Source organism: Notolabrus celidotus, chromosome 5, assembly GCF_009762535.1.
Source record: "Notolabrus celidotus isolate fNotCel1 chromosome 5, fNotCel1.pri, whole genome shotgun sequence".
NCBI classification, from domain to species: domain Eukaryota; kingdom Metazoa; phylum Chordata; class Actinopteri; order Labriformes; family Labridae; genus Notolabrus; species Notolabrus celidotus.
Window position 1 is genome coordinate 37,342,144 of NC_048276.1, and position 27,766 is coordinate 37,369,909.

General features: G+C 41.3%; 1 protein-coding gene across 2 annotated transcripts in view; it reads left to right on the forward strand.

The window, feature by feature from the left end:
- The window catches only part of zbtb16a (zinc finger and BTB domain containing 16a), a 202,113-nt gene that overhangs the window by 102,593 nt on the left and 71,754 nt on the right, over positions 1-27,766 (forward strand). For both annotated transcript variants that reach the window (XM_034683747.1, XM_034683746.1), the window contains exon 4: positions 20,174-20,260. In XM_034683747.1, coding sequence (XP_034539638.1) covers positions 20,174-20,260 — 87 coding nt within the window. The remainder of the gene's footprint in view (positions 1-20,173; positions 20,261-27,766) is intronic.

A 27,766-nucleotide genomic window follows, 5' to 3' on the forward strand; every position in this document is an offset into this window, starting at 1 on the left:
GTCCCCAGAGGATAAAGTCAGACTCTCCTCCCAACAAAAATACTTTATTTTAATGGATAAAATTTGATAATGAAATGATACATTCCCAGTTTTGTTGGAAAGTTTGGAAGATTGTCAGATTATAACTCATAAAAAAACATTTTAAGATATCTCAAATCTTCATGTTAATCTACTTTTCAGAGCACATTCATGCTCTTAAGACTCCATGGCTGCCCCAGTACAAACGTATAAAGCCTCATTAAAAGGTTGAAGTAGTAAAACTGTTTGTTTCCTTATGTAGTCCGTTGTAATGAACACTGCTGCTGTAATATGTGAATTGCATTAGTCTTATTATTAAGACACAGAACTTTAGCTTTCAATAATTCTCAAGCATTTCCTTGAAAACTAGTTTACAGCAGCGCTCCCTGGACTCGGGGCACGGTGAAATAAAGATTCAGCACTGCTGTGAGGTTGTTTCAGGACTGTATCCAACGTCTGTTTCATGTCAAACTGCATGGGAAAGGTGCTGGGTGGAGTTTTTTGTAAAATAAATTCAACAGGCTGTTGTTGAAATAAAGAAGACTCAGCGCTGAGCTTCATAAGAAGAATTAAAAGAGCAAAGCAGTCAACAAAACAGGGTTTGTAAGACATTGCATCAGCGTGTAACATCATGTTTACAGGAACACTGTGTTGAAACACTTTGACTTCTCTTTGATTTGCTCTCACCTGTGCAGAACAGAACACAATCAGTGTTAGTCAGATGCAGGAAGAAGCGTCAAACATTGGACAGAGGAGTCGGTTTGGTGATTGCAGTTCCTGGTTGCATTGCTGTGAATGTCTTAAGCAGATTATACATTAACTTACTACAGCTTTCTTTACTGCTCACTCTAGATTGACCTTTTTCTGAGTCAGGTAGATTAGGATCAGGGCACCCTGACCTCCAAATTCAATTCTGATATCAGGTGTTGTTACTGATAAGACTGATACATGCTATGCAATGACTGATAGAGGATAGTTAAATGCCAATATATGCACCTAGAGGGGAACTCTGTCGATCTTACTCATTGAACTCTGTTTACAGGTCTCGTGGAGCACTGCTGTATATGCAAAGAAGTTTTATAAAGTCGATTGTGGCTCCACAGGGAGCGACCAAATCTGATAAAGTGCCTCGAGTGATTGACATGAGTCAGCCAAAGTTGAGTCTGATGACTAGGGGATTGTAACGAGGCTAAGTGAGCCAAACAGCCCTTTCAAGCTCATGTCTCGAGGGAACATAAGACTGTATACTTGCATGCAACACCTGATTCTCCAGCGGGACCGTCTTGGTCTAACTGATGGTTATGCTGGTGCCACAGGTTTCCCATTCTCGTGCGCTGACTTCAATCATCTCCTCCTTGTTATGGGGATGCAATGCTAAATCAGCACAGTACTCTTTTAGTGCAGTGCTTCTCCACGTATTCACTTGTTGCGTGTATATCCTGCAGGCAGTATCATTAAGTCATTAGTATTATGTTCCAAATTTCTACAGTTAATAAAAGATACCAGAGGATGATGATTTTCACATCATACATTTATTGAAACACAGTGCAGTGTGGCACACAAACAAGAAACCTCTGTACCACCATGCTGTTGCTAAGTCATTTTCCATCAGGCTGTATTAACTGTAAGCTGTAGCTTTGGTGTGTGGTGCAGAGAAGTCATCAGACTTCTGTGCGTCGTGCAACGAATGTATGTGAGCATCATGTAATGGTTAGGCGAGGCAGCTTTATTTGTGTAGCACATTTTAAACACGAGGGCAACTCAATGTGACTTTACATTAAAACATTAAAAGCATTGGAGACATTCAGACAAGCATAAAAGAACACAATTAAAATGACACATATAATAAAACATAGAAAAGAAAAGAAAAATTACAAATATATAAAAAAGATTACAGTAAAATTTGCATTTAAAGTGAGTTTAAAAAAAGCTAAGATAGGAAGGCAGTGGTGAATAAAAAAGTCTTAGTCTTTGATTTAAAAGAGGTGAGAGTTGGAGAGGACCTGCAGCTTTTCATGCTGCTTCACCATGTTTCATTCTGACTCCAGGGACTGAAAGCAGACCAGTACCTGATGACCTCAGAGGTCCAGATGGTTCATACAGTAGCAGCAGATCAGCAATGTATTTTGGGCCTAAACCATTCAGTGCTTTATAAACCATCAGCAGGATTTTAAAGTCTATTCTCTGACAGACAGGAAGCCAGTGTAGAGATCTAAGAACTGGAGTGATGTGGTCTACTTTGTTGGTCCTTGTTAGGACTCGAGCAGCAGCATTCTGTATGAGCTGCAGTCGTCTGATGGACTTTTTAGGGAGTCCTGTAAAGACCCCGTTACAGTAGTCTAGTCTGCTAAAGAGAAATGCATGGAGGAGTTTTTCTGCATCCTGCTGAGACATAAGTCCTTTACTCCTTGATATATTCTTAAGGTGATAGTAGGCTGACTTTGTAATTGTCTTAATGGATTTTAGGTTCCTTAACTAAGAGAAACTGTAACATGGACAGGACAGGAAAGACTCAAGGCAGCTTAGGAGTCCCAGCATGCTGAAACAGTACAAGTGCGCCAAGGTGTTAAATTCATGAGCGTCAGTGTAGCGTACCTGAGCATTACCGCCCAATTCAAGCCCTGTTTTAAAGTCTCAGATGTTCTTGTTTTTCCTAGATAGAAGGAAAATGCTGCTCTGAGGGTTGGAGTATGTTGTTGTTATTGACCCTGTTCCTTTTCATTTCAATCTGCAAAGCCATTGCAGATACATTACAATAGATGCTACTTGCATTTAAAAACACAGCATGTTGTGCTGTGTTGTTACCGATTCTGATGGTCTACTCAGCTTGGTACACATTTGTGTCATTTTAGAGTATTTGCTCGAAAGTTGAGTCCTCAAAGTTTCCAGTTAGTGTGTTCAAACATCACATTATTTTAATCAGACTGAAAATAAAGTTCATCTTAAAAGTTTCTTTCTCTGATAAGGCCTCTATCATCAGGCTGTGCTGGATTCAAACAGCAGTAGGTCACTCATGTCAGCGTATATTTCACCAGAAGCCCACCCACCCCAGCACCCAGAATCTATTAATACCAGACCCTGAGGCTTGTGAGAAATGGTCCACTTTGGCATTTTAGAGCAGCCTAACTCACTTCCTGCCTCTTCACACCAGGAGAGCCCCGGGTGGTTCCTCTGTGTGTCCAGCTCTTGTTTCCTTCCCTGCACTTCTTCACACACATCAGTGTACACACATGTACACACAAATACACACATCCAACCAAGGCCCTGAAGATATCCTTGCGCCTGTGGCCTGCAGGAGCACACGGATACATGTCAAAGCCTCGTTTTCTCCTCTCTTTTTGAAAACAGAGGGGGGTTGAGAGCAAAGCTGAAAACACATGGCACCTTTCACCTCTTGGGGTAGCCATGGAGGAGGGGAGGCCAGAGTTTGGAGAGGATAGGGGGTATTTTCAAACACTTGGTCGGGGTCTGGCAACAGCAGAGTAATTGCTACTACCAGACAGTGAGATAGTGTCTGTTTTTGCAGCAGGCTGAATCACAAGTTTTTACTTCAATCTCAATCGCCTTCACTCCTATAGCAGTTATGATGATGTTTTATTGACCATCTGAATATAAATGACACAGGAGGACGCTACTTGTTGTTTTTATATCAGGGACCATGAGGCATCACAAACAAAAGCAGGCAGACAACAGCAACTTTTGCCATGAACAACTTTTAAAGTTTTCCAGCAGTGTCCCATGACTTTGTGTATTTTTAGTGAGTCTGAAGATACATATAAAAATGAAAATAAAAAGACCCCGCATCCTAATCCCAACCCCAGCACTGACCCCAAACCCACCCCACAGTCCTAAGGTTAAGAACACAATATATGCAACAATAATAATAAAAACAATGAAAATAAAATAAATAAATAAATAAATGAAAAATAAAAGAAGAAGTTTCTGAATGAACTGAGGAAACGCTCTCATGATATCTTAATGAGGAAACACTGGAGGAAACATAAGATGTTAAAACTCAACACAGGAAATTAAACTCACCAAAATAAAATACATTACTAAGATAATAAAACACTAAAATATTAAACCATTAAAAGAAAATAAGATGCTATACTTAAAATAAATAATTAAATATATAAATAAATTAAATAAATAAATAAATAAAATAAAATGTGACACAAAAATTTGATCTAGATAATAAATAAATAAATAAATAAATAAATAAATAAAAACATGAATAAATAAATACATAAATAAATAAATACATACATAAATAAATAAATAAATAAATACTAAAAAGGTCGGCCTTCAGTTTTCTTTTAAAAATGTTGATGCTCTCTGCAGCCCTCAGATCTTCAGGTAGGTTGTTCCACAGATCTCAGGGCCTTGATCATAAAAAGCTGCCTCACTGTGAGTCTTAGTTCTAACTTTTGGTACCATTAAAAGCCCACTACTTGAAGACCTGAGGGCTCTCACTGGTTCATATGATAAAAGCAAATCTGATAAATAAGAAGGAGCGAGACCATTAAGAGAAATTAAAAACCAATAAAATAATCTCAAGATCTATTCTAAAAGATACAGCAAGCCAGTGCATAGACTTTAAAACTGCTGTAATGTGGGCTGAAGAGACTGAAGTCCCTGGAGCCAGCTGAAGTCCCTGAAGCCAGCTCTCTGTTCCCAGTCTCCAACTTTAGCCTCTTTCCTGTCATCTAAATAAAGACACTAATGCCCCTCAACAATAGGTTGATTTATAACAACAAACATTACACATTTCCACTCTGAAAAGTGCTTGCTACAAATAAACAAGTCTACAAGCTCAAACCCTTCTAACATGTGCCTTACGATTCATGAAACCCTTTGCCATGGTTCAAACCGTAGTTTCTTGTGTTTGTTTGCATGCATTGGTCGATAACCACAAAGTACAGCTGATTATTTGACCTAAGGAACATTAAGTATTGATATTCATCCTCTGGAGAACATGAATATCCTATATGCATGTCGATGTCATGAATACTCCAAGTCTTCATCAGGAAGTCTCAACACCTTATCCACTAAACCAAAAAGTCACCCTCCTGGTGACACTGGAGGAAAAGTGATTACTGAAGTCTTTAAGATCGATCCACTGGGGACCATGAATGCCTCGAGGGCATCCATCAAGTTTCTGTCAAAAAGAATCAGATGACATCAACATATCTGACTGATGAATGAAGTCAAATGGAAAGGAGTTACAGGGAAGTGAAATATCTTAAAACAGAGCCTCATGAACAAGTAAAAATAAAATCTGTTCACATAACATAAAGACGACTCGAGCCAGACCAGCCACCCAAAACCCCCGCACTCACATTGTGTCCTCAACGCCACATCAACAGCAATCTGTTTGTCTCAACCACAAAAGTTTTGGGAGTTTAGAAGCTAAATATAAAGTTTTAAATCATGCATATGTGTTCTCGTCCGTTCGTGTCAGTGCACACTTTAAAAAAAGGTTTCTCTGACGTCAAAACAGTAAGGAGGACAGGAATGAGAGAGATGAGAAGAAGGGACATGCAGGAAACAAGAAAGGAGGAGGGAGGCTGGATACGTGGACTGAGATGCCCTCGATCTCCCAGGGGGCAAAAGCTCTGGAAATGGCTTTGTCGTTCAGTGAAAGTAAGGCAAAGGAGAGGGAGAAATAAACAGTAGGAGGGAGCAGGGAACAGTGAGGGCAGAGAACTGTCTGTGACCTACTGGACAAACAAATTGGTTTGCAGGCAAAATGGATTAAGAGGTTGAGCTGGGCAAAAAAACAAGGGTGACTGATGTTCAATGTGAGCTCATCCATTTTGAAGGGGGGTGAATTTAGACGCTTCATCTGGAAGTGTCTCGTGTATTCTCCCCGTCTGTGTGTGTGTGTGTGTGTGCGACTGTCTGTGTGTATATGTGTGTTCAGGCGAACGCTCTGCAAGTCAATATTTGTCTGCTTTGCCACGTCCCTAGACATCCCATTCGGAGCAACAGACCGTAAAGCTGTCAAATGCGACCTGAATATTCTCTGTCTTCATCTGTTTCCTCCTTTTTCTCTCCCTCCCTCTTCCTCGCGCTCCCTCGCTTCCCTTTGATTTCTTCTTCCTCTCCGTCGATAACAATATCATCGGGAGCAAACATGTTCCTGTGCTTTTGATGGCTTGTCTATTTTTCCTCCTCTCACAGGAAAGCAAGATTATCTCTTCTTATCTATAGCGCTGTTTGCTCACACCATAAAGTCATTTCTGTTTGTGTGAGTCTGTGTCTGACTGATATTTTTATAAGAACCAGAGTGTGATTTATAACTACTACATTGTCATCTCAGTACATTATGTATGTTTCATGTGCAGTGACTTTGTGTTTGCCCTGAACACCTCCTCACTTGGTTTAACACCAAAGTTTGGATGGATTTTCATGTGTGAGGTTCTTTGTCTTTAAGAATACTTCTTTCTTATCCTGTCCCACCCACTTCTTGGAGCTATTAGTATTTCACATGTCTAAAGACTGACAAAAAGCAGGGCCAACCCAGTCACACAAATAGGAAGTTCCAAACCCTGACTGTTCTAAGTTCAATATTCAGATCTTAGATATTTAAAGTTGAAAGTCATTTGACATTTTTGGCAAACAATCATTCCCTTTTCCTAATATGTGAATTCAGATGAGCTGAGTCGGCCATTCTGTATATTTGAAGCTCTACCTTGTATAATGGTACGAGGCTAGCTTCATATATCGATATACATCCATATATGACCACCAGCCCAATCCTGTGTGACCACCTTACTAGTCAGATCATGCCCGAAATATCTGATCCTCCAAATCCTTCAAGAACCTTCAAGTCCTGTAAGTTGGGAAGTGGGCCGTCCATGGATTGGACTTGGCTCCCCATCACACCCCATAGATGGTGGATTGGGTGGAGATCTGAGGAATCTAGAGGCCAAATCAACACTGAAATGTTCCTCCAGGCCATCTCCCTCCTCAGTTTTGATGCTTGCTACCTCATTAGATCTGCTTTAACGGTGGACACGGATCAGCATGGGCCCTCTGACTGGTCTGCAACTACACAGCCGCACACACAGCAAGCTGTGATGCACTGTGTTCTGACATCTTTCAATCAGAACCAGCAGTTTGAGCTTCAGTGGTTCATGTGTTGGCCAGCCTTCACTCTCCATGTGCATCAAGGAGCCTTGGCTATAAGGGGAACCTACTTGCAGGTTCTGTTGTAAGAAGACAGTTTTCCTCCACCTGTTAGTGGTGAAATGTTACGGCTGGTTGGTGCATCTTAGCGTCTTTATGTCTCACCTGTTGCTAGTCCGGTTCAGGGTCGTAGTCTTAATGCATACCAAAGCCAAGACATCTTCAAATGTATACCAGATTTATATTCTTTGAGTTCTGCAGAAAACTATCAGACCTGACAACTTTGAATTCCATGCAGACTTGCTGCTCAAAGACTTTTTAAAAGCTTTACTTCATCATGTATGTCGACAAATATTTAAAATCTAATTGTGATCCTGCCTTTTTTTTTCTTCTACCAATGCCAGAAGTATACGATTAAGACAGCTTCTAGTAATCTGTGTGAAATTATCATTTGATACATATTTCAGTGATATAACTTGAAAGTAGTCATTATTTCTGTTTTGGTGCCAAATTATATTGTGAAAATTCTGTCCTGATTGCATTTGATTCTGAACTCTGCTGCCTCCTGCAAGTCGCCATCTGTCACATACTTCCCTGTGCACATTAAGATTTATTTCAGCTAAAATTGCATTTAATAAACTCTAATCCTGCCTGTTCAAAGGTGCTTAATAGGACTCTATGTGAGCTTATATATATATTATACCCCTAAATGGAAACCCTGCCTAATGTATGTGGCCTGCAGGACCTTTGAAATACAGCTCCTGTAGTTTGTGTGACTTATTGCACACTCAACCTGTGTGTGTGTTTGTGTATCTTGAGTGTGTGTTTGTGTGAGTGTGCTTTATTATTTTGAGAGGCAGCCTGGCACGGGCCCAGTCTTTCTCTGAGCCTTGATATAAACGTGCTGGGAGCATGGCGGCACACACACCTACTCCACTACAGGGTACAGGCAGTACCGTGGCCTGTCCTCTCCAATTGGCAGCTCTGTGCTGCTGTACCACTGATAAGAGGCTGGTGTAAATAAAACTGTACAGCACGGCTCGTTATACGGCTGAAGGTAGAGCGAGTTGAGGAGGGAGGGGGGGGAGGGAGGGAGGGGAAGAGAGGGAGAGAGCGTGTGGTGTCTGTACTTATTGTTCTGACGGCATACTGCGTCTGTGTGTGTTCCTGTGGATGTGTGTGTAGACTTGTTTTGATATTTCTATGTGAACCAGATTGAGTCTCAGATTCTGGGAAGAAGGATTTCTTTTTTTTTACTAAATGTCGTTTTGCTTGTTGCTTCAGTTTCTTTTCAGGGTTAAAGGAATATAAATTAAAGAGTTGAATGTGGCAAAGACAGAAGGAGTTAATGTTTTTTTAATTGTAATATTTTGGAATGAATGAAAGTCCTCACAAGTAAAGTAAAACCAATGTGTGTGTGAATGTGTGAGAGGGAGTAGGAGGGGAGGGTGTGTGTGTGTGTGTGTGTGTGTGTGTGTGTGTGTGTGTGTGTGTGTGTGTGTGTGTGTGTGTGTGTTTATGGATTTTAGCTGTTTTTTGGTTCTGAGAGGGCCGTCTTACGTAAGCCATTTAGGCAGGCTCAGTGAACAGCCAGGCTATGTTTTTGTTGGTGACTGCGCTTGTCTGCCTCCCTCCCTCTGTCACACACATACACACCCACACACACACACACACACACACACACATGCTCTCACTCCCTCAAGCTAATCTGTCTGTCTTCCCCTCTCCCTTTTCTCTCTCCCCCTGTATACACTGTTAAAAACCATTCAGTGTGATATTGCTTGGCCATTGACAGATACACTGTAATTAGCCTTTTTAATTTCCCATTTAGCCTCCCTGACTCCTTTAGACGAGCTCATCCAGACGTTTCTTGCAGAAAATGTGCACATATACCAAACTGTGTCTTGTCCTGCATGAATTAACCCATAGGAACTAAAATGAGCCAAAAAAACAGAACTAAATCTGAAGCCTCATTTTCTCATGTCGAGTTAACCTTTACAGGTTCGTTCTTGTGCAAAAATCAGCCACCCACTCAGGATTTCAGGCCTCTGCAGCCGCTCGGTTGTCTTTAAATGTTTGACCTAACTTGTGTTGTTGTTACACGAGGCAACTGTTCAGGTCAGAGTGACCTGCGGTGCATATTAGAGGAAATGTGTTATGAGGGAAATTTCCACCCGGGACAAGGCAGATGGAAACCCCTCCTTCATAGTCACAGAGCAGAAAGTATTACAATCCCAGATTTAACCCAAATGCAGCACTCATTTTGAATTGTTTAATCTTCCTGTAAAAATCTGTTGAGTGGATACTTAGCCAACATTATCATCACAGATCTACATTAAAAACACATTTGCTGACAGACACATTTCAGGCCTTGTGAATGATAAAAACACGTCTGCCTCTTCCACCACATTTGGTTTTAGTTGCATAAACTAGCCTCTGAAGCCGGGGATGCACACTCTTACCACTTAAACTAAAGCTTCAGTGCACAAGAGTACCAAAATAGCATGTGCTTAACTTAACTGACACAAACTTTAACTTGAGGTGAACCTTTCTACCACAACACCAACCAGTCCCCAACAAATTCAACCCTACAGGTTCTCCACAGTGCCCCCAGAAGGACAGCCTTCTTTTATGCATCCCAGCACTTTGTTGACGGTATGCTGTTACATGTGATGCATTGTGCAGAGTTGAATTTGGCATCTTGTGTATTACACAAGGCTTATTCTCCTGGAACAGTGCAGCTCTATTGTTGAACCTTTCCTCAATGTGGAAGCTCTTAGACAGGGATTTTCTGTATAATGGATGCTAAATAGTGTCATGCTGTCTCATGCAAACAGGCATGTGAAACCATTTGACAAGTGATTTTGATGACTGTATTGCAGGGAACAGAAGGTCTGTGCATGACCTTGCTGATTCTTTGCAGTTTATTTTCACCTAATTTCAGCAGACTGCTCACCTGATGAACGTTGGTCATATAATGCATGTGTTACAATCATATTTTCCACATATAAACAAATGTCCAGCACTCTCTGTTTTTTTTTTTCATCTCCTTTTCCGTATGAAATGTTTAGCTCTCATCTCAACACGATGCCCTACTTTTTTGCGTGTCGCTGTGAGCAAAGACAGGCTCTCTAACTCTTATGTTTAATTCTGCGATTGTCTTTGATGAAGGATTCTGTTTAGACTGCGACCCCCAAGGGAGGACATCTGTTGCAAACTTAGCATATATGCTCTACCTGTGAGAGAAAGTAGGTTGGAACAACAAGTGTCAAGTCTGGATGTTGGCATACGGACAGAAAAAATATTTTGTCTTCCACAGAAAAGCAAAAGAATCGCCCCAAACAAACAGGGCCTTTCTCTGCTTCTGACATATTCTTTAGAATGGAGGAGCGTCTGAATGGCGGCATTATGAGATCACGTAGCTGAGCTGGATGATGTGAGCGTGGGGATGGTGTGTGTGTGTGTCGTTGCACCCAAACACACTTATCACACCCACAAACTCTCAAACGGGCACTGAGGTTACATCTACTCTTTCTTTTTTTTGTTGTTTCTGCATCATAACATAATGATGGCTTGCATTTGCACACATGGAACGAGTGTAATAGCAAATAGGACAATGCACCATTTCACAGCACATTATTTAGGCGAATGGGAGAATGAGCACTTAGTATGTCAGGGGAAATTGCAGGCGAGGGAATGCACCATCACTTCCCCTGCGAGGTCTGCTCAGTGGGCTAATCCACAATCCTCATCACGTCTAAATGTTGCCACTGTTGGTGGAAGCCCACAGCAGTTAACTTTAAGTGAAACACTCTTGAATAATGCCTGGGAAGTGGTTAGAGTACCTCGAGTCAACTAGACCCAACAGTAATCACAAGTTTTATTTATAGAGCACTTTCACTACTGGGTGAGAGAGATTTACAAGGGGAGCAAAAATGTGGATGAGGGGATTGTTGGAGTGTGAGGTGTGGACACATGACACATGACTGCAGCAGAAGTCAGAATCTATCGTGACGGTTTTACTCGTGAGTTTTGACTTTAACAACTTATAAAAGGTTTCTGACACACACTAAAGGTTTAAACACAAACCATGCAGCCTTTCTCCACTGTTTCAGTCCGCTTCTATCTTTAAAGGGGACATATCACGCTTTTTTCATCAATATATATTGGTCCCCAAAACTTGTCTTTAAAGTTTATGCTCAAAAAAACACTTTGAAATCAGATTTTGGCATGCCTGAAAAGTCCTCTTCTTCATTCCTCATCAGAACACTCTGTTTTCCCACGTCCCCTCCGGAAGTGGATGTGCCTCGGCTCTCCAGCACGTTGATCTAATGTTTACATGTTGGCTGAATATACACGGCTGCTCAGAGATCACGTTACTTCAACCCTCTGAATCTGATCCAGAATCTGATCCTGACGGAGAGGCGCCTGTAGCAGGACCTTTCTGAACCATTGGTCACAGATTTAGTGTTTCTTGTTGTTTTATTTATCAGTATGTAGACGTGTGTCTTGGTACACAGCTACGAACATGTAGCTATGTGGCTATGCTAACTAGCGCTAGCACTTATCCGTGATAAATAAAAATCATCCACTAGATCTTCAAATCTGCAGACGTGGGGAGTAAAACCGACCTCTGCCAGAAAGGCAGCGGGACCTTTTAAGAAGGATTGGTCACAGATTTAGTGTTTCTTGTTGTTTTATTTGTCAGTATGTCGACGTGTGTCTTGGTACACAGCTACAGCTACAGCTACAGCTACAGCTATGAACATATAGCTATGTGGCTATGCTAACTAGCGCTAGCACTTATCCATGACAAATAAAAATCATCCACTAGATCTTCAAATCTGCAGACGTGGGGAGTAAAACTGACCTTTGTGTTTATTAAGACAGCCTACAACTAGCATGCCTCCCTCCTAAGCTCCTTGTTAGCACACATGTGTGCAGGTAATGAAAAACGGAGGAGGGATTCAGTATTATTTTATACAGTCTATGGGCTGAACAAGCTCCGAGCTCTGACTCCGTGACAGACCGGATATTGTTGTGACGTAACAAAAACACTGAAGTCTGAAACGGCTCGTTTCACACACATTTACAGAAAGGTGGAGAAATCAGAACAGGGGCAGAATGGATTTTTTTCATTCTCGGGGGGTTTGTAGACATGCCAGGGAAACATATTTCAGGTAGAGAACCATTAAAAAGTCAATTTTCCATGATATGTCACCTTTAACTTTTATGTTCTTTGGAAATAATCTTAAAGCTAGGGTTGGAAAACTAGCATGAATTTGAATGTAGCATTTCCTCAGGACTAACCCCTCCCCCCCTCCCCACGGAGCTCCTCCAAAACGACGCCCCCGCTCACATGCACGAGCGCCGCTGATTCACGACCATATGATGGTGACTGATTCAAAACCGGTCCTCAGCACATCGTTTGTGTTTTGCACTACATCAACTCATGTCTCACTCAGCGGTAAGAAAACACCAAAACATTCTCATAGTGAAAGTTAAAAACACAAACAAACATGAAATGTACGCTCTGCAGGAGGCGGGCAGAACGGCAGGACGGGATTTGATTGGTTTCATCATTTGGCTCCTGATGGCAGGGATTGGTTGGTGTTTTCCCAGGTTTACTCCGGCTGTAGATAGCAGTTTTTTTTACATCTTTTTTAAGAACACATCATGTATTGATTACCATCAGGACATAAAGATCATTTTAACCAGTATAACAAAAAGTGGATCTAAATCTGACTACCAACCCCAGCTTTAAATACTCTGCCACATTCTGCCACAAACACAATCATTAATTATTAATAATAATATTTAATTTGCAACAATAGATAACTCACTTTTTAACAAATTTCAAAATGTTTCAAAAAATATATCATTTCTATTACTAGCTTTAGGCATTATCAATCAACTGAAGTTGGGAGGTTATGACTAAGTCCATATGAATTACTAATTAGAGGTATGTTAAAAATGTAACTTTATTAAATATGCATATTAAAAAGAAATCTGTTTTTTTTAAATGTATTAAAACCGAGTTATCTGATTTTGCAAATGAACTCTTTAATTGTAAATCACATAAAACCCCAGTAAGTATCACGTATTCAGCTTCTGTAACATGACTGATCATAGAAAAGTTCAAGACCTGCAGATTTGAAAACAGACCAGAATGACACAGATTCTCTGTTTTACTGATTTAACTAAGACTTTATGCAAAAACCAAAACAAATCAAGGTTTCCTGATTATTCTGTCACTGCACTCAAGAGACCAATACTGCTGCAAAGCTTAAAAAACAAGATGATGTAAACTTTGCTTTTCAGGAAACACAGGAAAAGGATATGAGCCTTCTACCACCTGGCATACCTAGTTGGAACCACAGTTAACAGAAACAATGCGTAACCTCTCTGTACACTGACACAGGAGTGTTTTTGAAAGCAGACGATGCAGCACAGTGTTTTTTAGGAGGGGGATGTGGGGCCTTTAAGGACAGATTACAGTGTATATGAGACATTATATCATTCTTCACTCCTGGGTTAACTTGACTGGCAGGCAGCCCTCTCTCTCGGCTCTGTCTCTGCTGCAGCCCTTTATGAAATAACTGCGCTGCAAAAACACTTGTGCAATATTTCAGAGAGGGGAAGTGAAAAGGGAAGCGTCTTCAGTGGCATGCGGCACCTGATCACCACCCCTTCTCCACCTCCCAGCCTGCACACACACACACACACACTCTTACATAGCATATGTTGTGCAACCTTTATTATGTCAGCTAAAGGAAAAAGCTGTGGCAATGTGACACAGGACTCCCCACTTACCAAGTGGGTGAGTCGTTCATTAGGAGATTCCTTCTTCTTCTCTCTTTGGTCTTTTTTGATTTAGTCATAATAATTGTTTTCTAATTCAAATAATCTCTTTAGTTTGCATTCATTCCTGGGTTTCCTGGTGAGCAGCAGGGGGATGCCACTATTTAATGTTTGTTTTATGCAAATGGAAATCTCACTTGATGAAATTAAAGATCAGATTCACGGAGATGTTGAATTAAGTGCTTCAAGATTCTCGTGTATTTTTAAATAGACCCCTGCTTAGAGAGGGACTATTATTCAGAACAGACAGAACAAGAGTAACAGCTGATGTCAAGTGTGTGTCTCCTCTGTCCCGGTTCCCCGTCTTTCCTAACTAACAAGTTCACCCTCCTGCGATCAAAGGGGCCTCAGGATTTATGGCTTTAATTTGGCAGTGAAAATGGCTGATGGCGGCTGTTACCAAGCCGAGGGCCCCCTGTTAGCACTTAGCTGGCTAACTAGAGTGACGGGCATCTGGCTGGGTGGCTGCCTGGCTGTGTGTACCCTGAGTTTCTATACTCCCACTTTTCCTCCCCCCTTTGCCCCGCGGTGACCCCACACAACTCCATTCTCCTTGAAGCAAGGCACCATGCAGGCATTTCCTGACAATTTATGTCCTTGTGCCACAAGCGGGGGCATGCCCTGCACTAAAATCCTATCCCTGGTCCATTTAGCACACGCCTCTTGGCCTCCCAGAAGACTGGTTATGGAGCTGTAGTACTGTCTGTGAGGCGGGGTCGTTACCCGTAGCAGCCATACTTGTGTTAAGTTAAGTCACCTTCACTTTGCAATAAAGCAAACTGTAAATGTGAATGTGTGTTTCCCAACCTCTCAGGCAGCCAGTGCTGTCCGTTCATTTCTTTAATCTGATTAGATTCGCTGAGCATGAGTGCTTGTTTTCCAAGAACAATAGAGACACTCACACAGCTACACACATCCACACCTGGAAGCTGCCTGGTACATTTACAGTTTCATCTTTTTCCCACTGAGGGGGAGCAGAGAGAGGAGAACCCTGATCAGAGCAGGGGCGTGTTCAGACTTCTTGGACTGCTATAATCCTGTGTATGAATATTTTTTACCTTAATAAGCATGAGAACAGAGTGATGACATATAAATCATCTGAGCTTAACAACAAAAGAAAATCTGATTTTAACAACGGGGGAATGCCACCTCTGGCCACTCCACTACATGTCCCTGGGTCAGCAGCAGCTCCATGGTGGCACTGAAACTGTCACTGCTGCTATAGATCAGGGGTTCCCAAACTTTTCAGCCCACGACCCCCAAAATATAGATGCCAAAGACTTGAGACCCCCACTGTCCTTCAAAGTGATTTAATGAGGCTTCCTTTAGTCTGCAGAAAATTGGCCTACCTGTATGAGCATGTGTCTGTGTTTCCTGTGCTGTTATGAATTAACCTGCTGCTACTGATGCTTTTGATAATTAACTGTTCACTAACCTTAAACTTAGGAGTCATCTGGCAACAAAGAAAGGGAGAAAACTCATTACATTTTCTATTTTCAAGGTTTTATTTCAAGTTTAGCTTCTATTTTTGTTGATATTGTTACTATAATGAGTAAAATGCATTCATTTTAGGTAACTTAAAAAAAAAAAATTTGACCCCCCATTTGTGTCTGGCGACCCCCCAGGGAGTCCCGACCCACACTTTGGGAACCCCTACTATACATGACCAACTGGTTGTCATAGCGAGGGAGTCAAATACTGATGCTGTGTCACTGCCCTCAGGGCCTTGTATAGACACACAAGGTACCTTCAGTATCCAAACTGTGTCTGTAACATTAACCCCTGTTGCATTATTGTTTAAACCTGCCCCATAATGTTTAACCACAACACATAGGTTTCAGTGCCTAAACCAAACAGCCTGTTTGACAAATACCAGAGAGAAACCATGTGAATCAGACTGAGACCCTTAAAGCATGATAATGTGGTGGAAGTACTTATTTTCAAGCAGGTTTCAGTTAATTGCAAATTGATTTCCATAGATTATGTAATAAATTTAGCCCAGAAGATAAGTCGAAGGAAGGAAAAACCCTTTTTAAAGAGACACAACAAACAGCATGTTTTGGGAACTGGTCACAGTAATTTAAAATCACATTATGCATGAGTGGCATCAGCTTAAAGCACAATATTCTCAGTATTGCACACTTTAAGAATAATAAAAGCTAATGTGCATTTACTTCCAGTTGGGGTATAAGTGTATGACAGCACATGATAAAGTCCTGTTAAAGCAACGCACCATTTGATCTCTGCAAGGGATACAACATTAGAAGGAAAACAGTCCAGTGTAGCTTAGCGTAGCAGCCGCAGCATCTGAAATAATAATAATTACAGCTGCAACAAATCCCATAATGAAGAATCAGTGACTTAAAGAAGCAACACAGCTACTATGTGATTAATGCAAATGAGGGACATCAGTGTGTGTGTTGGGGGATTCTGTCTACATCTCCACTACATGTCTTGCTCTCCAAAGGTTAAGTGGCTGCTTTTGCCGGCTAATTCGGCCATATGCTCAGCTGTGCATTTGACACTGGCCCCGCCATACGCTCGCACTACAAATTATGCCTCTTGCATATGCAGCCAATTAAGAAGAGCCGTGCTCACAGGCTCAGTCTCTGCTGTGTGAAGTAGTTAAATGGAAATAAATCTTGTGTATTACAGATAAATCCAGGATGTGTTAGTTTTTAAAGGTTGCTTTGCTGTGGCTTATGATCCAGTCACGCTCACTTGTGCAGCGTACCGTCTTTTGCATAACTTGTTGCATAAGCACTCTACTGGCAGGCACACTCTGTCATGTACGCTTCGAGTCATTTCTGCTTTTGGTAGGGCTTATTACAGTACAGGCCGTTCCCTAATGTCACTGCGGTTGCAAAACCACACAAGCCATCTCTCCCCGACTTTTTTTCAGTCATCTAAGAATTGGCTTCCTGTTTTCATTGTGTTCTCTTTCTCTCTCTGGAGGTGTCGTAACCCAGGAGGCCGTGCCAAGAACAAACCAAGGTCTGGTCGGGGAGAGATCGCTCTGTGCTTGCACTGGAAACAGACGCACGCACACACATACACAGGCCCACATGCACGCCTATTGAGCACACACACAGTATCCAGATGTTAAATGAGTGTGCTTGGTGTTTGTGTGTGCGTCTGTTTGATGTGTGATGTGTATGGCATGTACAGTGGTTGCTGCCAAGCCATAAAAAGACGTTTGCCTGGGCCTGATCTGATGTGCCCTTTAACAGCACTTTGTGTGTGTGTGTGTGTGTGTGTTTGTGTGTGTGTGTGTGTGCGTGCTTGCTTGCTGTCTCCTCTCTCTGATTTTATTGTTGTACAAAATTGTTGTACAAATTCATAAAGTATCGGCGAAACATGGCAAACCAAACCGTAGCTGCAGGGCCTCATACTTGATCTACTTACATAATAAGCAGCAGAATGATGAAATCAAGTGGAGGAACACTCAGCAATAACTTTATAGCTTTGAGTCATGAGAGGGAATGTACCCGCCCTTTGTATAACGCGTATGCAAATCGTGCACACATCAAATGATCTTCAAATGATCTACAGTGTATATTAACATAAAGGGTGTCCTCTTTACATGCATGTGGAAGTCAAAGAAATAGTAAAGCTCAAGGATCTTATGCTGATGGATCAAGCACATAAGGTTTTGCAAAAATGGACTCTGTGATAATAAGTTATGAGCCTGCATCACAATAAATGATCCACATCGCATATATTTACTCTGCTAGGTTAGGCCTGGCACAAGTTATGTACAACAGACACTGTTTCACGGCCAATTACGACTTGTTTTGAACAATTAAAGAGGTTGCACATGAGTTGAGAAAGACTTCATATGCAACAGATTTTTGGAAAAATTAAAGCAAGATTGAAATGATGCAATGTAGCTATTTTTGTCCTTTGTGGTAAAGAAAGTATTGTGCATGTGGCATACTTGCTTGAAAGCTTGTTACAACATGAGAATAAGAGCCGAGCTGAAACTGTATTTCTGCAGCCGCAACAAAAATGGAAATTTACCAGTTAAATAATGTTGAAATGAAATGTTCATTGATATGCACAGTCCCTTTAATTAATTAGATGAATAAATAAATAGATAAATAAATAAAATCTGATATCAGAGTACATGCAAATGTGTAACAAGTGAGCCCTAATTCAAAAAAGGGCCTTAACATTTGGTGTAGCTATGTCCTGTACATATTACATATTTGATTGTATTTCAGTATTTTACCCAGAGGATTATTTGCTTAAATAAGTAAGCCTTTTAACGCCTTTCTCCATCATCGGGTCATAATCAAATAACAGTGGTATACTACTTACTAAAAAAACTTTGTGTGGTGCAGGTTTGATTTAAAGGTGACATATCACGCTTTTTTCATCAATATATATTGGTCTAAGAGGTCCCCAAAACATGTCTTTAAAGTTTATGCTCAAAAAAACACTTTGAAATCAGATTTTGGTCTGCCTGAAAAACCCTCTTCTTCAGTCCTCCTCAGAACAGTCTGTTTTCCCTCTGACCACGCCCCCTCAGGAAGTGGATGTGCCTCGGCTCTCCAGCCCGTTGATCTAATGTTTACATGTTGGCTGAATATACACGGCTGCTCAGAGATCGCGTTACTTCAACCCTCTGAATCTGATCCTGATGGAGAGGCGCCTGTAGCAGGACCTTTCTGAAGGATTGGTCACAGATTTAGTGTTTCTTGTTGTTTTATTTATCAGTATGTCGACGTGTGTCTTGGTACACAGCTACGAACATGTAGCTATGTGGCTATGCTAACTAGCGCTAGCACTTATCCATGATAAATAAAAATCATCCACTAGATCTTCAAATCTGCAGACGTGGGGAGTAAAACTGACCTCTGCAAGAAAGGCAGCAGGACCTTTTATGAAGGATTGGTCACAGATTCTGTGTTACTTGTTGTTTTATTTGTCAGTATGTCGACGTGTGTCTTGGTACACAGCTACAGCTACAGCTACAGCTACAGCTATGAACATGTAGCTATGTGGCTATGCTAATTAGCGCTAGCACTTATCCATGATAAATAAAAATCATCCACTAGATCTTCAAATCTGCAGACGTGGGGAGTAAAACCGACCTTTGTGTTTATTAAGACAGCCTACAACTAGCATGCCTCCCTCCTAAGCTCCTTGTTAGCACACATTTGTGCAGGTAATGAAAAACGGAGGAGGGATTCAGTATTATTTTATACAGTCTATGGGCTGAACAAGCTCCGAGCTCTGACTCCGTGACAGACCGGATATTGTTGTGACGTAACAAAAACACTGAAATCTGAAACGGCTGGTTTCACACACATTTACAGAAAGGTGGAGAAATCAGAACAGGGGCAGAATGGATTCTTTTCATTCTCGGGGGGTTTGTAGACATGCCAGGGAAACATATTTCAGGTAGAGAACCATTAAAAAGTCAATTTTGCATGATATGTCACCTTTAAAAGACTCCTCAATATAAGACATCAAGTGACCAGTGGTGGCGAGCTCATCTGCTATTCAAGTAGCTGGCAGGATGGCGATAAGAGATAGTATTAGAAAGAGCTACACAGCTGCATTAAAACTGCACGTTGCTGAACACGATAGAAGTCCTCACGCAGGGATACATTTGAAATCTCTTTCCCTCTGGTAGTCTCCCATAAAACTGAGTCTTGCATACTGGTTGGCCTTTATTGGATTGTAGTTGAGCCAGTTTGGCATAGGGATGAAAGTGCACGCCCAGTGGGCAGAGGCTACAGTCTTATTTACAGTGGTGAATGTTTGACTGTAACATTTCTGCTACTCATTAATCAATGTGTATTCCTTTATTGATATGTCTCTCTTTCTTTTGTTGTTGGTTCATTGGAGTGTTAAAACTGTAGATTCTTTTGACGTGTTTTAGGGACCATAAGGATGACATCATGTTTCTCTTCAAAAGATGTGTTCACCAAGAAGTTTGACTATATAGGAACATCGCTGAGTGGGACGTAGTGGGGAAAAAATAGATGCCACTTGGTTCATTTCAGTGGTAGAGATCATCTATGTCAGAAAACTTAGAAATGTTTTCCTTTTAAGATGTATAATATTCTCTTTGTTTTACACAACTTCTCTACAAAGAGTTATTATGTGTAAATGTGTACTAACATGAACTCTCTTGCCTCTTGTTGTTGTCTAGCTGGTGAGAAAGCCATAGTTTGTGACCAGTGCGGTGCCCAGTTCCAGACAGAGGAATCCCTGGAGGCCCACAGGCAGATCCACACTGGTAAGACTGCACACAGATCTACTGTGTCAACATGTTTGCTGAAAGTATTACCTTCACTTTATAATGTTTGTAGACAAATGTATCCCGAAGGCAGTATGCACTGCTCTAATTTGCAGATTTTGTCAGGACAAAGTATTTAAAAGTGATGAAAAGGTCAAAGTGGTACATGACTTTAAAACTTCACATGTTTACTGTAATCAAATCAAGTTGAAATATGAAAACAGTGCGATCCCTTTGAATCACCTGATCCCCCATGATTCACACTCCTGACTGGTTTGTGTATTTCCTTAATAAGTGCGCATGTTGTGTTGCTGCGTGTTGTTTTGGTGCATGGTGGCTCACTCAGCCCTCTCTGGCTAACTGGAGCCGTAGATTGACAGATAGATGGATCACATCATCTCAGATTAGTCCCACTCGCCCTAAATCAAGACAGACCCAGCAGTAATCAACAAACGGGAAGAACTTGGCAGGCCAATGTTGTTTATCAGTTCTAAGCTATGGAGATGGGAAGACGAGAAGGATGTAGGTGCCAAGATGTAAATAGGAAGAAGTAAATCCCCCTTTAGCAGATGTGTGATGGCCCAGAACAGTTTCACTGCTGCTGATGAACTCTTTAATTTGGGGGGAGAGATTGACTTAAATTTTAACCACTTTGTTCTGAAGATGGTGTGATTAGGCGGAGGGTAGTGAGGGAAGTATTTAGTTTCTAACTCATACGCATCCCTGTGTGTTTGGATACCCTCATGTCACATCCAGCATTCGGTACAATCACTGCAGATGTAAGAATATTCAGACCTTTCTTGAACTACATACAAGTGAATGTAATGCAGGAAGTGCTGACAGCAACAATATAATGCACACAGAAATTAGAGAGATTTAGAGCCAATTAGGTATGAATAAACTTTGAAATGCTGTTTGTATTTCCTTAAAATGTAACCTTCAGTTTGATTGACGTTTTTATTATGAATGGTTTCCATCTGGAGCACAGACCAGCGACGTAAATCCAGATCTGGAATACGAACTGCCAAATTACAGCGTAAGCATCAGCATGAGTTATAGACTGTGATAGAGAAGAGGAAGGAGCCACGCAGACAACATCCTTTAGTGATCTCTCATTTTAAGAGTTCAACAGTTTGGGTTTCACTAACCTGTTTCATCCTTTTGGAGTCGTAAGGCATCATATGTGGAGGACAGGAAATACATGTGGACATCAGAGCAGGTCGGCTGGTGGCCGATATATAATGCAAATATCACATTGTCATTTTTTATTTTAGTGGAATACAGCAATTTAAGAATAATAACATCCATTATCCCATGCACATAACAATATCTTAACAAATAAAATGTTTTAGATGAATTTTTAAATTCCATCCTGGAATAGAGAATTACATTGGGTTGTTTTATAGATATCAGAACATGACTGATATTTAAATCAGAATCAATATTAAACTGCATTATCTATACATCATAACGACAATGTAGTGTAATATATCACAACACCAGCCCGTTGCTGTTTTAGATTTGATCTGTTTTCATTTAGGATTTGAAAACCTTGTTTTTATTCAAAGGGAATTAAACATGGCTCGACGGCAGCCACACTGCCTGCAGTGTCTGCAGACAGTGTTTACATCTTTTTTTATTGGCCTCTAATGCGCAGACATCTCTAAATGAAAAATAATTGCATGCCTTATTGAAGAAGACTCATAAACAGCTGCTGAGAGCATAACTCATCAGATAATGTTTATTGAGTTTATAGATTAACTGAGAAGTAGCTTCATCCTCTCTTCTGGTTTAATACAACCCGACTATTCTAAATATTTTATGTGGGAATGTTAGATTATGAATAAACTTGCATTGCCCCTTTTAATAAGTGAAGTCGCCTCCTGCTGGCCAATAGAAATTACCCAGGTTTAAAAGCACTTCCATTTCGGCTTCACTTTTAAAACCAGGAAGCCAGGTCCACTTTTTGCATACATGCATCCTGCAAGTGTGCACTAGATACAATGACATTACCAAGAGCACACATAGTGCTTTATGGAACTGATAGATGTAATAGTACACTGAACTCCTGTAGGTGTAAGTTTACACAAACACATTTGGTCCAGTCTTGATCTGACAACAATGTTCCCAAACAATGTGCTCCAAATAGAAACAGTTCATCCTCTGGCCACCATGAACGTGCTTTACAAGTTTGCTGTCAGGTTTTCCTGACGCTGAAAACTCGCCTTGTTGTGGCACCAGACAAAAGGTCAGTGGGGTCTTTCTCTGACTAATCCACGTTTCCTCCGCCCTAGCTCATCAAACACAATGACACGAGGGAAACGAGTGCTGCCAATGCACACTTAAACTGGAAACCAATCGCCCTAAAATAGCCGCACATCATCATTATCATCATCTTGTGTTTTGTCCTTCATCTGAAGCCCTGACCCTCAGGCTCCCTGTAGCAGCTCCCATACTGTGGCATCACTTTCTACACCCCTCATGCCCCCCCCCCCTACTTTAACATTTGAGAGAAGATTGGGGTGGTGTAGTCAGGGTTTGTGAGGGGGGGGGGGGGGGTTCTCCTGTGGGGCATGCCCTCGGCCAATCAGTTCGCTGGAGGTAAAGAAGGGTTAAACGAGGCTAATGATCCAGCAGCCATAACAGCGGAAAGGAGCACTCTAAATATAGGCATTCCTGTCTGGAACGAATGGACAGAGCTGGGGAAAAGGGGGGTGCAGTGGCAGCCAAGGCCAGACATATTTTCCTGCCAGACAACTGGAGCAGCAGCAGCCGTAGTAGTATAGTAATCATCCATGTGTTGAGCTGCACTGAGGGATCAAAGTCTAAAAAAATGGGCTCTGGTAAAATATGACGAGGCAGTTTCACGGCACCATATGTTTCAGTTTCAGTCTCTCTCAGTCTCAGGGCTTTAAGCTACTGTAAATCTTCATTATGACTGAGCTGGATCTGGATTGGAGCATGTAACATTTGGCCTCTCTTCTCTGAAAGTATGACATTCAGTTTTAGTATTAAAGTGATTTCTTACTGGCAGCACTACAACCAAATATCAGATGGTTTTCTCAATGAAGATATCTGACCCTGGAGCTACACGCAGGCTGAGAGACGTGTTGCTAACGTCTCACTTTGGTTCTGAGTCTGAGAAGTTTTGCACACTTATGCTACATGTACAGATGAAGAAATTACAGGGCACAGCAAAATAAAATAAGGTTTGTCTGTAGGATAATAGATTCCATATTGGCCTCTGCTGCACTGTAGCATCACTCACAGTGTTTCTGGACAGTTTTACTTTTGCTTTCTCCTTCCAGGAGACGTTAGACTCAATGCTGTCACTGCTGTGATGCCAGACCAATATAACATACTCTCTTAGGAACTAGATGAAAAGATAATTGTATGCCACCAGACTTACTTTTAAATGCATTGCACAACATAGAAACCAACTCAGAATCCAAGTTGTTTCCCGTTCAAAAAATAATTTTGTTAATTATGTTGACTCTGAAAAATCCTGCCATTTGTCTAAATTAGACAAATATCCCAAATCAGTGCAGATGAACACATGCATGCCCCCCAGAGGATGAACTCTTTGACTTCAGATGCAGCAGCTATTCAGTGACACTCTCATCTTCAGATGTCAACAAACACATTGCGTCTCCTAATCGAAATTGAAAAACTTTCAGAGTTCATTTCATGTTTCCAGGAGGATAAACCATGTTTGATTATATTGACCATGTGGACTCTCCTTTCTTTAGACCCATTACATCCTCTTCTTTTTGAAACTTTTAAAAAAGCTCAAACGCTCATGAAATGTGACACTTGGGTGTCCTGTGTTGTGCCAAACATGGCATTCTCCATGGACCACTAGCTATGTTTTAGACTTGTATCATGTTCTCAGACATGACCCTCTATTCTTATTAGTCTAGAGGATATAAACAAGATCTCTACAGGGATCTTTACACGGACAGACAAAAACAAAGGACCCTACATCAGACGGGCAGCCCTGTGTTAAATCAGTTTGAGCCAGAAAGCTTCACAAACATGAATTTATTTATACAGAAATGTCTGTGTGTACAGTACCCAAGACGCAGAACATCAGAGAGGGTGTGCGGTGGGAGCATGGGGTTACTGTTGGCCATCAAAGCCAGATTTGATCTCTGCCTGCCTCTTGGCAGCGCTTCAGCCCTTGGCTAATGTTCTCTGATGACAATATTTGGCCTCTGAGGCTGTGGCTGTTTCTTGCTGCTCTGAATGGGAACTATTGTGGCGTCCGCTCTACAGGCCCGATCAGCTGCAGTCTGACTCAAACCTCTGTGTCTTTTTCGCTCTGTCTGATGTGTTTGCTCTCAAAAAGAGCTGGTCTTGGAATATTCTTAACTCTTTATGCTACTCAACAGCTTTTTCACTGTATGTGGGACGCAAAGCGGGTTGTTATCCAAAACCTGGAATGGTTTGGAGGCCGTTGAGACATTCCTGAAGTTGTCGTCATTCTTAACGGACAAGCTCTTTTGCATGGGGACATGGAGGGACAGGGATTGGGGGGGGGGGCGAGGGGGGAGGCAGGGTGAGGGGGCTGTTGTCAGGATGCCAAGGGAACTTGCAGCAAAAACATCATGTGGCTGTTTTTACCCACTGAACTCGTGCAAATACACATGCACAAACACACACTGTAAACGATCCCCTTCTTTGGCAGTGTTGTGCAACACAAATAAATCCAGGAATGCCTGTGTTCACAAGCCGAGAGTCACTTGTGAGTTGCATTACATCTACTGACGACTAATTCTCATCACATATTTCCTCAAATTGGTTGGCATCACATCAGAGTGTCTCTTTTTCTTTAAACTGGGACTCACCTCAGGGCTTGTGTAAGCAAGGAATAAAGTCTGTGTGGCTTTCATGGAGCTCTCATCCTTAAAGACAGACCCGGCTGTCATGTTGCCCTTTTGCTACCATCTTTGTCTCGTGTCCTCTGAATGTTATGAGATCTATGCACTGAGAATTCATCTCTTTCTTTAAGACCTAGCTTTGCATTGTTGGCAGTTTTTTTTTTTTTTCCAGACAAACGTGAGGCTGCGTGCTAACAGGGAGGATTTCCTGCTTGAGACTTCAGTTTCATCATGTGTCAGGTGATTGACAGGAAGCAAGGCATATTGTAACGTGCAACACTTGCATGAAACCACTCCAAACTGAATTTTAATTTTGAAGTTGCTGTGGAGCGTTTTCCTTGAAAGGAGATGTGGGAACCTTCTGCTATTCTGACTTAAACATGGTGATGGTGTCCCTGATTCAGAGCAGTCAAATACAGGTTGCTGACCTGGACTGTTGTCTTGAATTCAGATTTTTTTCACAAGAAGAGTTTTAGAAAAAACAGATTCAAGGTTTGGTTTAAATCATCTCATTAACTTGTGACATAAAAAAACAACACTGTTTTCAGACAAGATCTCATCCAGAGCTTCATTTGGTGGTAAGAGCCTCACTGAAGGGCCTAACACTTGCTCTCTGAGGAGTAGTAGTAGTAGTAGTAGTAGTAGTAGTAGTAGAAGTAGAAGTCCTCAACTCTAAACATAAGCTGGTAATTCTATAATATTTAGCTATATATGACTGCAAAAATGTATTATTTTGAATCCATTGCAGCAGTTAAAAATCATGAATAACCTTGGTTCAAAAAACTTCATGTTATTTTTTAAAGGATGTAGCCTGGATTTACAAGCTTTCCCTTCTGTGCATGCCTTGGCTGCCTCAGCACAATATGTCAGCACCTACGAATGGGATCTTTTGGCTTCACACCTCACAATGAGCCGAGATGAAGGCCCCTTAAACTGTGAATGGTCAAAACTTCATGGTTTTGGTATTACTGATAAAAAGTAGTCCTCTCATCTCTGACTTTGTGTGTTTTAACACATTTGCAAACACCCACAGTACACCCAGCAGGGTGTTTTTATAGTCCTGAACCCAGAGTAATATTACATAATTGTAGACAGGTGCAACCTGGACCAGTGACAGACATATCAAACCACATTAATCTTTTTTTGAAATGTGACTTCACAGGAGTTAATGCCAGTTTGCAGCCCAAAAGTCCTTGAAAGCATCCAATCTGCTCTGACTCTTTGAGCTTGCCTCAATTTAATTTTGTATGGCTTTTCTTTTTATTATTAACATGGCCATCAAATGTAGTGGTTGTATTTGAAACACTGACTTCTACTTCAGAAGTCAAAGAGAAGGGATTTTTCTAATTAATGAGGCTCAAATGTATTTTTAAACCTTGGACAGTTGCACTAAAAATTGAACCTTGCTGTAAATTTTAAGGAGCTAGTTATTGTTTAATAAGGAAACCATCAATGCTGTCTGTTTTATAAATCTTTGCAGACTGAGTTAATGAAGGACAGTCAGTGGAATAGAACAAACAGTCCTCAGAAGTCACAGTTTCTGTCTGAAAAGCCACAGTTGTCCATCACTGCGGTACCCAGTGCTCATTTCCTCTTTGTGAAATCTGCTGTTAACTGTTTCCAGACATGTTTTAATGCACATTTTGTCCCATTGTGGAAGTGTGCTCGTTTAAACACGGCCACTTCATACGTGTCATTTTCAGTTTGCATTTCCAGTAAGCCTCTCCCTCTTGGGCTGTACAAGACATGCTTTCCTGTCACTCACTCTTTATCTCTATACTTCTTCCAGCTATCTTCATTTCTTTTTTTATTAGACGGTTTGGTCCCCACCATAATTTATAGCTCTTGTATTTTATTGGTAAAACCCACCACACTCACATTCCACTTGATTAAACTGCAGCTTGGTGCAGAAAAGCTCAGAATCTGTGCAGAGAAAATACTTTTTGTGTTTGTTGTGTTCCTGTTTGCTGATTTCTCTGCTAGATATTCATGCATTCTGCAGGATCTGCAGGCTCTATAACTGCCAAACTGAATCGAATACATTCACAAGTGCACACTTTGTAATTTGCATGGCAATCTGCACATTCATCCACCAAACTGAGGCCACATTCAGCATGAGCAGTTATTCAACATGAGCTGTGAGTAGCAGCAGAAACGACAGGGACTGCATCTCCCATGTGACCTGTGTAGAAATGAGTTCAGAGTCCACAGGCCTCACAAGAATTTGTTGTCCGACTGTTGGTGTTCCTGTTTATACATGGATCCTCTCCATGTACACACACACACACACACAGCAGTGCCAGAGAAAATCCACATATAATAGGAGGGGGAGGGTGCTCTCTTTCCTCTTTCTTTCTTTCTTTCTCTCTCTCTTTATCTCCCTCTGTCCTTTTTTAAAGTCTTGTAATACAGAGGAAAATATGCAAACCATGGAGTGGCAATAGTGGGTTTAGCCAGTGGGAACGCAGCGTGATTCCAGCAGGCCTCTGCCGCAGAGTAAACACTTTCTTTTCTCAAGCCAGAAATAGTTTGGCTGGAGAGAGAGAGGCAGAGAAGGGAGGGAGGGAGGATGGGAGGATAAGCAGAAAAAGGAAAAAGAGAAAAGAGGAGAGGTGGGAACAACAGG